The sequence below is a fragment of the Danio rerio genome, chromosome 3 (assembly GCF_049306965.1).
Source record: "Danio rerio strain Tuebingen ecotype United States chromosome 3, GRCz12tu, whole genome shotgun sequence".
NCBI classification, from domain to species: domain Eukaryota; kingdom Metazoa; phylum Chordata; class Actinopteri; order Cypriniformes; family Danionidae; genus Danio; species Danio rerio.
Window position 1 is genome coordinate 44,612,713 of NC_133178.1, and position 14,174 is coordinate 44,626,886.

The following is a 14,174-nucleotide window of genomic DNA, read 5'->3' on the forward strand; positions in this document are numbered from 1 at the left end:
TTTATTAGACTATGCTAACCAGCTCAGCCTTGACACTTTGGGGTTTGCCGACATATTTTTGCAATATTTGAATAAAAGTTCATGAGATTAGCCAAATAATTCAAATAAATAATGTGAAACCACTTCCTTTTAGCTAACATCTTTTTATACCCAACATTTCAAATATGAAAACTATCTCATGAACTAATTTTCTTTCACAAAAGAATCAACAAAGCTGTCTAGACGGTCCTAGATTAATCTGACAATGATATAATGCATGGCCTCTTTGAGCGTATTTTTATATGGGTTGTCTGCGAACTCAATGTGTCATGCCTAATTCATTTTATGAGGGAATCCCAGAAGCGCTCTGTTGGATATCTGGGGGCGCAGGTATCTAATGCTCACCTGCTGTGATGATGTTGATAAAGAAATGGTCTGGAGTGCTGTGGGCTGGATAAATAATGAGAGACGGGAGGGCTGGTGTTCACCGAGGGAGGGGGTCTGACAGCTGTATGGCCATACTAATGCGCTCCCCGCTCATTCCTCCACACTCTGCTGAAGTCAGGCAAGGGCAGAGCCGGAGAGATGTGCGATATTCCCCAGGTGCTGCTCTCTGCCAACCAATCCCGCATTGAACGGCCTATCATCACCATGACGACCGTGTCTGGAAAATTAGCAAGTGGCAGGGGTCCAGGAGTTCACCCACTTCCCACCCCCTTTCCCCAGATCGCCTCACGATAAGATAAATGAAGTTGGACAGTGTGTAAGAAGCGGCGAGGCGCAATTGTATACTTGTAGTGCTGATGATGTTTAAGCGGTGCGGCAGTGACTCTAATGAGTACGGAAAATGTCCATCATCTTTCTTTTTTTTAATCTCCATGGAGGCCGTTTTGGCGGGGACGCGCTTCAAGCTGTTGATTTTCAGGCTTGTCAGTGGGACGGGGAGGCCTGTCACCTCAATCCCCAGTGAGCGCAGGCGTTCTGTAGATAAACTGAAAGCAACAAGGTCTGCAACAAGTCCTGAAATCTGCTGTCAGTGTTTCCCACCATGTTCGTTTGTTTCGCTTGGCTGAGCCGCATGTGGTTTCTGATCCCGTTTTATTTTATTTTTTTACTTGTGTAAAGTGACAGATCACCTGCCTTGTTCAAAAGACCAGCATGAATTTTCATTATGCACCAAGCTGGTTAGTGTTTGATTTGGTGCTGGTTTGACCAGTGGAGCATTAAATTAATGTTCAGCAGCTACATTTATCTGAAGAATCCAATTCATTTAAGGATGTATTAAAAAGTTGTTTGTTTAAAGGGCACCTATGATGAAAATCATCTTTTGTAAGCTGTTTGGACAGAACTGTGTGTATGTATAGTGTGTTCACAGTCATATTGGGGTAATATAAAAACAATAAGTCTCTTTTTGTTAAATTTCCTGATGTTAAAATAGGATCCAAATCCCTCACATTTTGAGGCCAACCACAACGTGACTTAGGTGCAGTTTTCCCCGCCCACTTAATTGATTGACAGATGCGTATTTACATGTCTCAGTAGTAACACGTATAATCATATCAACAAAATAGGATGTGTGCAAAGCAACTGGATTTAAAAGATCTGTTCAGCTCTAAGTGATTATCAATCATTATCAAATGTGATCAAGAATGAGTTTTACAAGCTTAGAACTTTTTTTAAACAGTGCATGTTTGTAATAAAGTAACTTCAGGATGATAAAAATAGCTACGTAATTCATCACTAAAGCCGCGTGTCAGTACAATTATAAAATATGACGCTTCAATCCCGGTTTGTGGACTTTAAATCAGGATTATTTTGTGCATTTAACACAACGAATATCCATACAGAAGTGGACATTAAAGTGTATCCTGTCACATTTGCCGTGCAAAAACAGTGCAAGATTAAACACGCGTGCTGTGTGGTGAACATTGTAACAACATTTTGTATGACTCATCATTGCAGAAAAGTTTGAATTATCTTTACAACAAATACATCAAATAATCATTGGGAAATTTATTGCTGAAGTATTCGGGGCAAGTAGTGGAGCAATAAAGGGAATCTTCTCCAATGAAATTTGTCTTAATGAGTTGGTTAGTCAAAATTAAGGAGCTGGTTTAGTACTGATCAACTGGAACGGCCACCCTAGTTTTTGACATTTTCATTTTGAAGTTGTCAGTTTCTGGGTGACATGTTGGCTCAGTGGTTAGTACTGTTGTCGCATAGCAAGAAGGTAGTAGGTTTGAGTTCCAGTTGGCCAGTTGGCATTTCTGTGTGGAGTTTGCATGTTCCCGCCATGGGTTTCCTCCGGGTGCTTCGGTTTCCCTCACAGTCCAAATACATGCACTATTGGCAGGGAGGGAGTGGGACTCCTTTTCAGCCGTGGAGTTTCAAGCCTTAGACCGGCCCACCTCAGTTCACGACTGACTATATTGAAATAAGGTAATTTCCAATTCAGTTTCTTATGACACTATTACTTCTTTTTCAAGAAACAGCTGCTTTAGAGCTTCAAATGTTCAACAACCTGACAGTTTTATATGTCTTAGCAATAAAAATGAAAAAAAAAAAAAGAATTACTCAGGTGAGGTTAGAACATGGATTGAAGGTGTGGTAACGCAACGCGCTGACCACTGGACCACAATGGCATGTGTGTGTCGCTGGAATAATAGTTACATCATCATTACCCTGCAGGCTGCATTTTGCTCATGGGGCTGTGAGATAATAAATAAGAAGAGCGGAGCTGCAGCACAATAATGAAAAAAAAGGAGTGAGGCCATGGTCAAATAAATTAATTAATAAAAAAAATAAGCGCTGAGAGTGCAACCAGCTAGAAACACTGGCCCTCACGGCCAAAAAATGGACCGGCCCACCGGGAATTCTCCCGGTTCTCCCGATTAGCCAATCCGGGCCTGACTATTGGTGAATTAAATAAACTAAGTTGTCCGTAATGTATGTGTGTGAATATGAATGAATGTGTACCCACATAGCAAAATTTCTCTGGCCCACACAATCAGGTTTTGTTTGGCAGTGAATTACGGTACATGACTGGACCAAGTCTGGCTTCCAGACAAGGGCCAAACATAGACCATATCGTGGCAAAGTCTCAGCCAAGTTAATAACTCATAACTGGGCCTCAACTGGGCCTGAAATGGGCCAGATAGGTCTTGTCACAATTGCAATTAAATTGATAAACCCATGAAGCATTGCATTGTAAGCACACTATGGGCATACTTTTTCTCAAAGTGACCTGGATGTAGTAGTTGGCCTAGATATTAAAAATTTATAAGTTTGGCCTATCTTGACCCACTTTTAAAATACATAAAAAAAAAATTTAAGGAAAAAAAAAACATCTGGCCCAAATCTTGTGTGCTGTCTTAAAGACGGTGTCAACTCCCGGGCCATGTTTGGCCCACACGCTGTATACTAGTGCCAGATGAATGCCTGCTGTGCCAGCTTTATGCCCAATCTGTGCCAGAATTCTCTGCTACCTGGGCATGAATGTTTTCCAGTACTGGATTGTGGCTGGGTAACACGATAAACATACGGTGGGTTCGATGGTGGTTCATTCAGCTGTGGCGACCTCTGAAATGGAGATTAAGGAATGAATGAATGAGGTTGTCAGTTTGATGACTTTGCTTAGCCATGTCCATCTAACCATTAGTTTGCTATGAGTGAAAGACGAGAGATGAAGTGCAAATAAATAAGATTTACATTGATGTATGGTTTGTTAGGATAAGACAATATTTTCAACCAAGATACAACTATTGAAAATTAAAAATCTGAGGGTTCAAAGTAATCAAAACATTAAGAAAATTGCCTGCAAATCTGTGCAAATCAAGTTAGTAATTCATATTGCTATCAAAAAATAAGTTTTGTTTTAAATACAGTCCGAAATTTACAAAATGTCTTCATGGAAGATGATCTTTAGTTAATATTTTAATAATCTGGCATAAAAGAATTATATATGTTCACATATGTTTGATAGAAATATATACACATTTGTTAAGTCACTACAACTGCTACAAAGTCTTATTGATTACATTAATGTTCGCATAGAATAGAGAAGATTATCTTTACTGCATAACAAAGAGTAGTGTTTACTTCTGTTGAATTGTCTGGAAGTAGAAGCTTCTTGCTAATTTGTCCTCATCCTGTTGTGTGTCAGCACCGCTCTCGGTTTCAGCCTAAATTTGACAATTTGACAGTTTATTACCACTTCTCTATTTATCTATGTTCAAGTAATTACATGCCATTCCAAAACAAGCGTTTGCTGGATGCCTGTCAGAGATTTTTCAGCGTTGCTCATCGTATCTTGTTAGTGTGAATGAGCAGCACTCCAGAGGTCCAGATGAGCTTTCAGCATATATGCGATACTGATTACAGTGAAGCAGAGATAGGGGGAACAAAAAATAGAAGTAAATAAAAAATTCAGCTCAGACTCGGCTGGAAGGGAAACTCTTTTTGAAGTCACATCGTGTAATTAAATGTAAACAAGGGTGAAATGTTTCGCAACTGAACTGATCCGTCTCTATTTCCAGGGTTGCCAGGGGAAACGGAGACTTCTTTGACCGCATGAATAAAATCCTCCAGAAACAGGATAGTCTGCTGTCTGCCTGCCAAACTGAGGTAACCACATTCATCACACCATTTCATCCCCGTTTCCAGCCATGGTGCATCCCCGTCTCCACATTTCCCCTGTGTGTTCAATCTGAAGAATGAGGTCGTGCTATTAAAGCAGTTCTATTCGGTGATCACAGGAACTCAACCTCCCACTTCCAACCGTATAAAGAGTTAATGTGCCTGAATTAGATGTTTATTGAAGAGCATTTCTCTCCCACTGTTCTAGCAGTAAATGTTGAATGGGACAGCAATCAATTCTGGCTGAGTAGATTTTGCCTCCGAGTGGTTCTTCACGATAAAATTGTCATTAGCACTTGTACTGTATACCCATTAGTGAAGTATTACACAGAAATGTGCCATTCTGAAGATGTAATTGAGCAATTAATGTTTTGAAATTGTTTTTTACACACTCTCATTGAGCACAGTGACCCACTTGTAGGGAATTTATGGTGTGTGCTTGGGATGTAACAATACATCTTAATATCAGGAAAATATATTCATTAAATTAATGATATAATTCATGAAATTAAGCTTGTTTTTATTCCATCAAAAGGCAGCTCACTGTATTTATAATATATAATTAACCTAACGATGTGAATTCCGCCTTTATGTATTACATTGCATCATGATGTATTGTGGCCGCAAAATCAGGCTGAAGCACTTGGGGGTAGGGTTGTGCGATTTGGGGAAAATATCTAATTGTGATTTTTTTGACAGCTATTTAGTGCGATTGCGATTTGATTTGCAATTTAATTTTGTAGTCTAGTTTCAGCTCAATAATCTGTAAGCTGTAGCAACAATTCTGTGACAGCTTTGAGTTTGAAACCAAAATATTCCCATATTGTGTTTTTGTTTGATATTAATTCATCTATTAATGCTTTTGAAGCAGCAGACACCATCATCCCACTTGTCCGCACTTTCCTAATTGTTTTTTTTTATTTTTTATTGTGGGCATTCTGCATAGTTCGGGTGCATAATTCTGATTGGGCAGAATGAAAGTGTGCTCACTCAGTTGGCTAATAAGACATACATAATAAGGCATACAGACGGCAATCATGCATTTGCTCTGCGCGGGGCAAATTAAATAATACATATTTATTTCATATCGTAGCCTCTTGCAATAAACTAATTGCAACGTTTCAAATTGTGATTCGATTAATCACACAGCCCTACTTGTTTTTTTTTTTTTTTTTTTTTACCACAGAACTGTTTGCCTAGGCTGTGAATAACATGTTTTAAAGTTGTAAGTAATGTTTAGTTTGTTGCACAAAGCAATCGTTTTGCTTTGAAAGATCTTGCAATTCTGATTGCAATAAATGCATACATTTTTCTGAATCTCAAGTTTTAACAACATGCCAGCCACATGCAACATTTAAACAACCATATCCAACCCAGGCTCATTCTGACTACGTACCCCTATGTACATTTCTGGAGAGAACAAAATGCATCCCAGGAGCTACGTTTTTTTGTGTTTTTTTATTTTCTTAAATCCACCAGAGGCTACTGTTTACGCTTTTTCAGATCTCAAATTTCTCTTGCGAGTCCCATTCGCGCCTGCTGTTCTCTCGCGAATCCACTAGAGTCCACTTTTGACTGACTGATCGACTGACCAACCGACCGATGCCCCCACCCTCCCCCTTTCCTAAACCCAACCAGAAGTGTTTTAAAAAGCACTGATTGACCCGCCTGACCCTTCCCTAAACCCAACCGCAGTGCTTTAAAAAAGCAATCCAAAAAAGTAAACAAACTGGTAGCAGCGAAAAAGCTGTCCATGCGCAGGTAAGTGGTCAGCTGGTAAGCGTGAAAAAAAACAGCATCATACCGCCCCATAGCATTTATTTTAAAAATGAAATGCAGCCAAACGTTCTTCTGGCTACATAACTTGCGATCTCCAGAAATGTATACAGGGCTACGTTTTTTTCTTTAAATGAGCCTATGTTGACCATTTTACAAATAGTGGTATGATTACTACACTCTCAGAAATAAAGGTACGCAAGTTGTCACTGTTCACCTTTTCAAAAGGTACCGACAAGGTCCATATTAATACCTCAAGGGTACATATTAATACCAAAAAGTACAAATATTCAATTCAATTCAATTCAGCTTTATTTGTATAGCGCTTTTACAATGTAGATTGTGTCAAAGCAGCTTCACATAAATGGTCATAGTAACTGGAACAGTGTGGTTCAGTAACTGGAACCTAGAAATATGTTCCTGTTAATTTTTTTAGGTACTTATATATACTTTTGAGGTACCAATAAGGACTCTTAAAGTACAAATGCGTACCTTTTAAAAAGGTACCACCCCATTGACAGCTCTCGTACCTTTATTTCTGAGAGTGTACAAGCATGTAATATAGTGTAATCTTTCATACTGAACACAGAAATTTGTGCATGCTGCATGTATGGAGATCCAATTTCTGTATTCACAGCATAATTTGATAACTACTTAAGTGGATAACTACTATAGATAACGTTGGATAAAATGCAAAAGGGAATCTAAAAATGACAAATCCCATTTATAAATGTCTTTGGCAGTGGTCCATGGCAATTTATAAGTTGTATTCTTATGTCATAACTCCAATGTGCATTGAGGACCAGGACCTATTTAAAGTCTGTTCAAGTCCACCATCCCAAGTCTATATCAAATATATCATTTTAAACTACAGTAGGTCTACACACACTCTCAGAAAAAAATGGTACAATGTTGTACCAAAAAAGGTACAATGTTGTACCAAAAAAGGTACAAAGCCTTGTCACTGGGGCAGTACCTTTTTATGGGACAGAATTGTACCTTAAGATGAAGAAACTAATTTGTACCATTACAGTTTGTACCTTTAAGGACATGATTTGTACCATGGGAAACCAAAATGTACCTTTGGTTTTTAAAACCTGCAGATACAATATTGTTTCTTCATCAAAGGTACAAATCTGAAGTACCACCTTGGTGACAAGACACTTTGTACCTTAACAGTGTAAAACGCTTACAAAACATTTATTTAAAATGCCTATAGTTTTGTTTTACCAGTTGTTTTGTAATATAGAACTTAATAATTATGTTCATAAGTTTTTTTAAACATATACATTTAAAGGATGATTTATGTTTTAAAATGGAAATTATTCAGAAAATCACTTTGCCTTTTCAGTCATATTTATTTTCATAGGTATTGTAATAAAGACAAAACACTTTTGTACCTTTTATATGAGAACAATTGTGTACCTTCATTTCAATTGTACCATAAAATGTACAGAACAGCATCATATATGGTCTTTGTTGTACCAATTTAAGGTAACATTTTACAAAGGTACAAAACTGTTCCTCAAGGTACATTATTTGTACCACCGTGAACCTTTTTTTTCTGAGAGTGTACTATAATAATCCTTTATTCATATGTTTGAGAAATAATAGTAACAATATTAAAATGTAACATTTTTATAGTGTACAATATTAAGATAATAAGTAATTAAGAGGTCAGTATTAAGATAAAAATCAAATCGTCCAATAAATGTGTATATGTGTGTGTGTACAGGTATGTGGTTTACAGAGCCATGAAGTTGTATAAGGACATGGGTATGACCTAGTTTTACTGTCTTAAGATGGTTTATAGGGACACACAATGTGTGCCTGTAATTCAAAATGCTTAAAACCATACTTAACAGGGTCTTTTGACATTTAAATTTTGATACAGGTTTCCTGTGAGGTTTGAGTTTAGGTGTGTGGGAGGGGTAGCACCATATAAAAAGCAGTTTTTACATTATGCCTATGGTGTTTTCCTGTAAACATGTAAACACATGTATGTATTTTTAATAATTATTTCATTTCACTTTAGCTGATTACCTGATTTATCAAGGATTGCAACAGTGGAATGAACCGCCTGTGCGTGTTTATATTCATTTGTATTTTCAATTTCACTTCAAAGAGCTAAAAGTCGATGTTTAGTGGAATAGTCCTGATTTTAAATCAGAACAAAGGCAAGCATTTGTTATTCTGACCACTTTTCTGGTACATTGTTAAAAAAGTCTCAAACCCATGCAGATATTTCTCTTGCAATCATTGCGATTTCTGTGCTGTCCTGCTCAAATTTCCTGCTTCAGGTCATGCCACAACATTTCATCCGACAAAAGGTCAGCACTTTGACTTGACCATTGGAAAACACAAAATTCCTCCGGTTGTGCCTTTCCGTTATTGATTATCGTGTGTGTTTAGTATCATTAGCATTGCGATGCACGACCTACACACTGCTCAGCTACACCTCATGGATGGATATCCTGACATTCACCAGTACATTTTTTTCTGTATGAATCAAGTCGGGTTTACTGCCATCCTTCTCATTAGCTGTGAAAAAGAAATAAAATGTAATTCCTCCTGAATCTTACAGCGGCAGTGCCAATGAAATGAGGAAATGTCATGTAATAATGATCTTGAATGTCACCTAACCTTGTTGACAGGCAGCAGATAATACAATGCCTCGTGAGACTGGATACAAAGCAGACACGTATATTCTCAAGATTTACTGAGTACAATTAAGATTCATTAAGCCCAGAAAGAACACAAGTCATCCAGTTCTCAAGCTGTAAATCATAATAAACTTCCACCACAATATGGCACAGCTGATGTCTGGATTCACCATTTTGCTGTGGACAAAAATAACCTTTCCATTTATACGGCAAAGTTCAAATTGTATCTTGCAGCTCCGCTACATGTGTCTGGACTTTCTCGTGGTCTTCAACAAAGCCGAAATGGGCAAGGCTGCTCTTTTTGGCGAGCAGTGAATCCCTTCTTAATAACTTCCCACACACACACAGGACTCTCGCTCAGTGTTTTCCTGACACTGGACTCATGAACTCCGACTGCAGTCTGTGTTGCAGTTATTGCTAGCAAAGTGTTGGCTACTTTTCATGATCAAGTGATTGTTTTTTTTTTTGTTTTTTTTTTGTAATTGGAGAAAATTGAAGTGGTATTTACTGAATTAAAGCGGTCAATTCCTAAAGCAACAATTCTAGTAATTTCCTCCAGATGGGAGCCACAGTTAAAGCCCCCCTGAATTATTCGCCCCCCTGTTAATTTTTTTCCCCAATATCTGTTAAACTGAGAGAAGTTTTTTTTTCAACACATTTCTAAACATGATAGTTTTAATAACTCATTTCTTATAACTGATTTATTTTATCTTTGCCATGATGACGGTAAATAATATTTGACTAGATATTTTTCAAGACACTTCTGTACAGCTTAAAGTGACATTTAAAGGCTTAACTAGGTTAATTAGGTTAACTAGGCAGGTTAGGGTAATTAGGCAAGTTATTGTATAACGATAGTTTGTTCTGTAGACTATCGAAAAAAAAAAAAAGAATTGCTTAAAGGGGCGAATAATTTTGTCCTTAAAATGGTGTTTAAAAAAATTGAAAACTGCTTTTATTCTAATCTAAAAAAAACAAATAAGACTTTTAACATTTTAGAAAAAAATGTTATCAGACATACTGTGAAAATTTCCTTGCTCTGTTAAACATAATTTAGGAAATAATAAAAAAAGAAAAAGAATCAAAGAAGGCTAATAATTCTGACTTCAACTGTAGTTTTTAGCAAAAGCTTATATACTCTTAAAAAGGGATATTTTTTGTTGATGCCATTAGCCCACACTTTTTCAACTGTAAACTATGGAGTTATACTCTTATTTCAAAATTGTCTTAGTATGCTTGTTTGTTTATGTCGCAGTAGGTAGAGCTGTCGCCTCACAGCAAGAAGGTTGCTTGTTCGAGTCTCGGCTGGGTCAGTTGGCGATTCTGCGTGGAGTTTGCATGTTCTCCTCGTGTTTGTGTGGGTTTCCTCCGCGTGTTTCAGTTTCCCTCACAGTCCAAAGACATGCGCTATAGGTGAATTGGGTGAGCTAAATTGTCTGTAATGTATGTGTGTGAATGAGAGTGTATGGATGTTTCCCAGAGATGGGTTGTTGCTGGAAGGGCATCCGCTGCATAAAACATATGCTGGATAAGTTAGTGGTTCATTCCGCTGTGGTAACCCCAGATTAATAAAGGTACTAAGCCGAAAAGAAAATGAATGAATGAATTTCTAAGTGATTGTAAATTATATCATTTAGATAACATCATGGGATTGTAGTTCATTCCCTTTGTATAGCCAAAAGTTTTGCTTGTTCTACTTTTCAAATACCTTACAAATTTTCACCAAAATCTGATTGGTATGATCTATGTTTTTTTCATCCATTACTTGATGCATTAAAAGCAGATGGACATTATTGCTATCTATTGAATTTTCTAAACATAAAGTTGTAAATATATATATACACTACCGGTCAAAAGTTTGGGGTAAGTTTATTATTTTTTTATTATTATTAAGAAAATAATTCTGTTCATCAAGGGGTCATTTATTAAATGTAAAAAAAGTTAAATTGTTAAATATTTATACACAATTGAAATAACTGCTTTCTTATTGTATGTAGTTTCAAATGAAATGATTACTCCAATCATTATTGCTTTTACTACTACTACTACTACTACTACTACAACTAATAATAATAACAAATTAATTTTAATAGGGATTTCTGAAGGATCATGTTACTGAAGACTGGTGTAACAAAGCTGCAAATTCATCTTTAAAAGCACTGAAATATATAATTAAATTAATATTTAAACTACTTTTATAGTGCAATAACATTTCACAATTTTACAATTTGTCCTGGATTTTTGCTTAAATGAATGAAGCCTTGGTGAGCAGAATAAGCTTTAAAAAAATAAATAAATAAATTTAAAGCTCACATACTGACCCCAAAATTTTGACCGATAGTGTACAGATATATAAACGAAGAACAAATATTTAGGTGACAGTTCTATAAAACAGCCTGTAAAGCAGGGGTCAGCAATCTTGTTCCTGAAGGTCCGGTGCCCTGCAGGGTTTAGCTCCAACTTGCCTCAACACACCTGCTTGGGTGTTTCAAGTATACCTAGTAAGTTGATTAGCTTGTTCAGGTATGTTTGATTAGGGTTGGAGCTAAAATCTGCAGGACACCAGCCCTCAAGGAACAAGTTTGATGATCCCTGCTATAAAGCATCCTTTATTTTTAGGCTTCAAACTATGTTTCCTCAATTTCCAAGAAGACATTAAAAGTTAATTCATGCCACAAAGGTTACGATTGAATTCATTAAGAAGAGTCAAGTCTTTATTGATTTTTACTTTTTTTTTTATTTTACTTGTGCTTTAATCACCATAGGTCTAGTAGATTTTGGAAAACTTTCAGATGATTTGCTTCCATTATAACTTGTTCAGAAACCACATAAGTGCAAAAAATAAATAAATCATTATATATCCTCAAATGAGATAATGTTGGGACAGTATGGAAAACACAAATAAAAAAGGAAAGTAGTGATTTCAAAAAGTACTTTGAAATAATAATAATAAACACCAATTAGTTAAGTTATGTCATACTGAAACATCCGAATAAAAGAAGCAAATTACTGATTGCATTGCATTTTATCACATTGGTTTTAGTAGAAGGTGTTTGTTTTATTCTGTTATCTTGCAAGTCAAATGATATGACTTACAAATACTTACATCCTTTTGTAAGGATGTTTCCTACACTTTTGTTTTACAGCAAATGTTCAGATGATAGACATTTAATTGTAGATTTGTGTCTAAAGTGTATAAAACAAGCAGTCTTATAAACTTCATGTTCTAGCATTACATGCTACTGAATTCTGTTGTGCACGATAAAAGGATTTGAGAGCCACTCTCGATAGAAAAAAAAAGATAACAGATGCATGAAGTGGAGGACATTATCTTTTTTTTAGTTCTAAATAACACGCTGCTTGTCTTTCTTTTTTTTCATTTTTGTTTACAACAGCTGTTGCTATATGGAAACTTCCATGCACATCTGACTGACAGATAAATTGCAAGCTCTTATTTCAGTGTTGTAATGTTACGGTTGTTTGAGCATATTGTTTACAGTTTATATTTTATGCAATGACTGTAGACATCATGTTAGACGCGGCATGTTCATGTGCCGTCTAAGCAATAAATCATGCGCTTGATGGAGTTTCTTTTTATAGCATATTTACTGCTGGCAGGTTTTGAAGAGAAGGAATTGAAAAAGAGTCACAACACCAGTGAGGAATCAATTCTAGGAATTGAGCCTATTGATTTCATAACTGGGAACTGGAATGAGGAAACGAGAGAGTTTGGTGAAAAATAAACCAAATGTTTTATTTAATGAAAATCCTAACCTTGATTGTACGTCTTCTGGACATACTACTGTTCACCAGACTATGCACTGTAAGAAAATTAATAAACAAATAAAATGGATAATGCCCTGGCAGATAATGACCGAAACTTTTTCTGTGTAAATAATGCACATTTACATAAAACTGTTTTTTTTGCGACTCCATTTTTTTATATGAAATACATTTTAAGGTTCTGATACAATGCTGCTCTTATAAAAAGCAGTCAAATAAAACAAACAACATAAGAAATAATTTTTGGTGTTTCCCTACTCTCTATAAAAAAAAACTGTAAATCAAGGGTGTGTGACATCATTAGCATGACAATACAGAAACAACATAAAATTGCTTATTTCTCTAGATTTTAACATTGTATATACACAATAATGCAAATGGTACATGGAAAATGATAATGATAATTCATTACATTTATAGCGCATTTCTAAACACTCAAAATGCTTTACAATTTTTTGGGGGGAATCTCCTCATCCACCACCATTGTGCAGCATCCACCTGGAAGATGCGACTGGTGGGGGTTACTTCTATTTCGAGAAGGATTTTTGTAAGAGAACTTGGGAATAGTTGATGTTGCCTTTTTTTGGTAATGATGTCTTTTTTTTAAGCTTAATGCTGGTCTGTACATGGATAAGCATGACCAGGACACTTTGTAATATAAAAGGGTCTTTGGCAATAAAACACTTCCAGAGTGAGTAAATAATGACTGAATTATTCTACTTATTATTATTACTATTTTGATAATTTATTATTATTTTATAATAACTTATTTAAAAATATTTGAGTATTTGCTGAATTCAGCTTGATCTTTATTCAATTATATTGCAACTAAAATTCTGCTTCCTGTTTTTTATTTATTTATTTTTAATTTTGTATTTTAAGTCAAATTCAGGCATTAAATTCAAACATAATAGAAGAACAGCACTCAACAAATAAAACAGAATTGAATTGAATTGAATTGAATTGAATTGAATTGAATTGAATTGAATTGAATTGAATTGAGTAATGCCCTGGCAGAAATTGACCAGTACAGTATTTGTGTATATATACTGCTCAAACATGAAACAAACAGTTTTTATAGTTTTGTCATTTTTCCTCATGCGGAAGAAGCAGCACTGTTTTGTCATACTAACTACATTTTGTAGTTCTGTTAAAATGCTCCTCTAAAAAAGAGCAGTCTAATAAAACACACAACACAATAAAGCATCATTGGTGTTGTCTGCTCTTTATAAAAACAAATGGTAAATCAAAGGTGTGACATTGTTACAAGGCGATACAGGACACGGTCCTTCCCACTAGTTAAAATTCTTTGAAACACTTGGGATAACGTAAATACAT

General features: G+C 35.9%; 1 protein-coding gene across 5 annotated transcripts in view; it reads left to right on the forward strand.

Annotated features, from left to right (window-relative positions):
- The window catches only part of baiap3 (BAI1 associated protein 3), a 139,163-nt gene that overhangs the window by 60,590 nt on the left and 64,399 nt on the right, over positions 1-14,174 (forward strand). For all 5 annotated transcript variants that reach the window (XR_012401186.1, XR_012401184.1, XR_012401185.1 and 2 more), the window contains exon 3: positions 4,515-4,602. Coding sequence is in view for 2 of the 5 variants with exons in the window: in XM_003198157.7 (XP_003198205.2) it covers positions 4,515-4,602 (88 nt within the window). In the remaining 3 variants the exon portion in view is untranslated. The remainder of the gene's footprint in view (positions 1-4,514; positions 4,603-14,174) is intronic.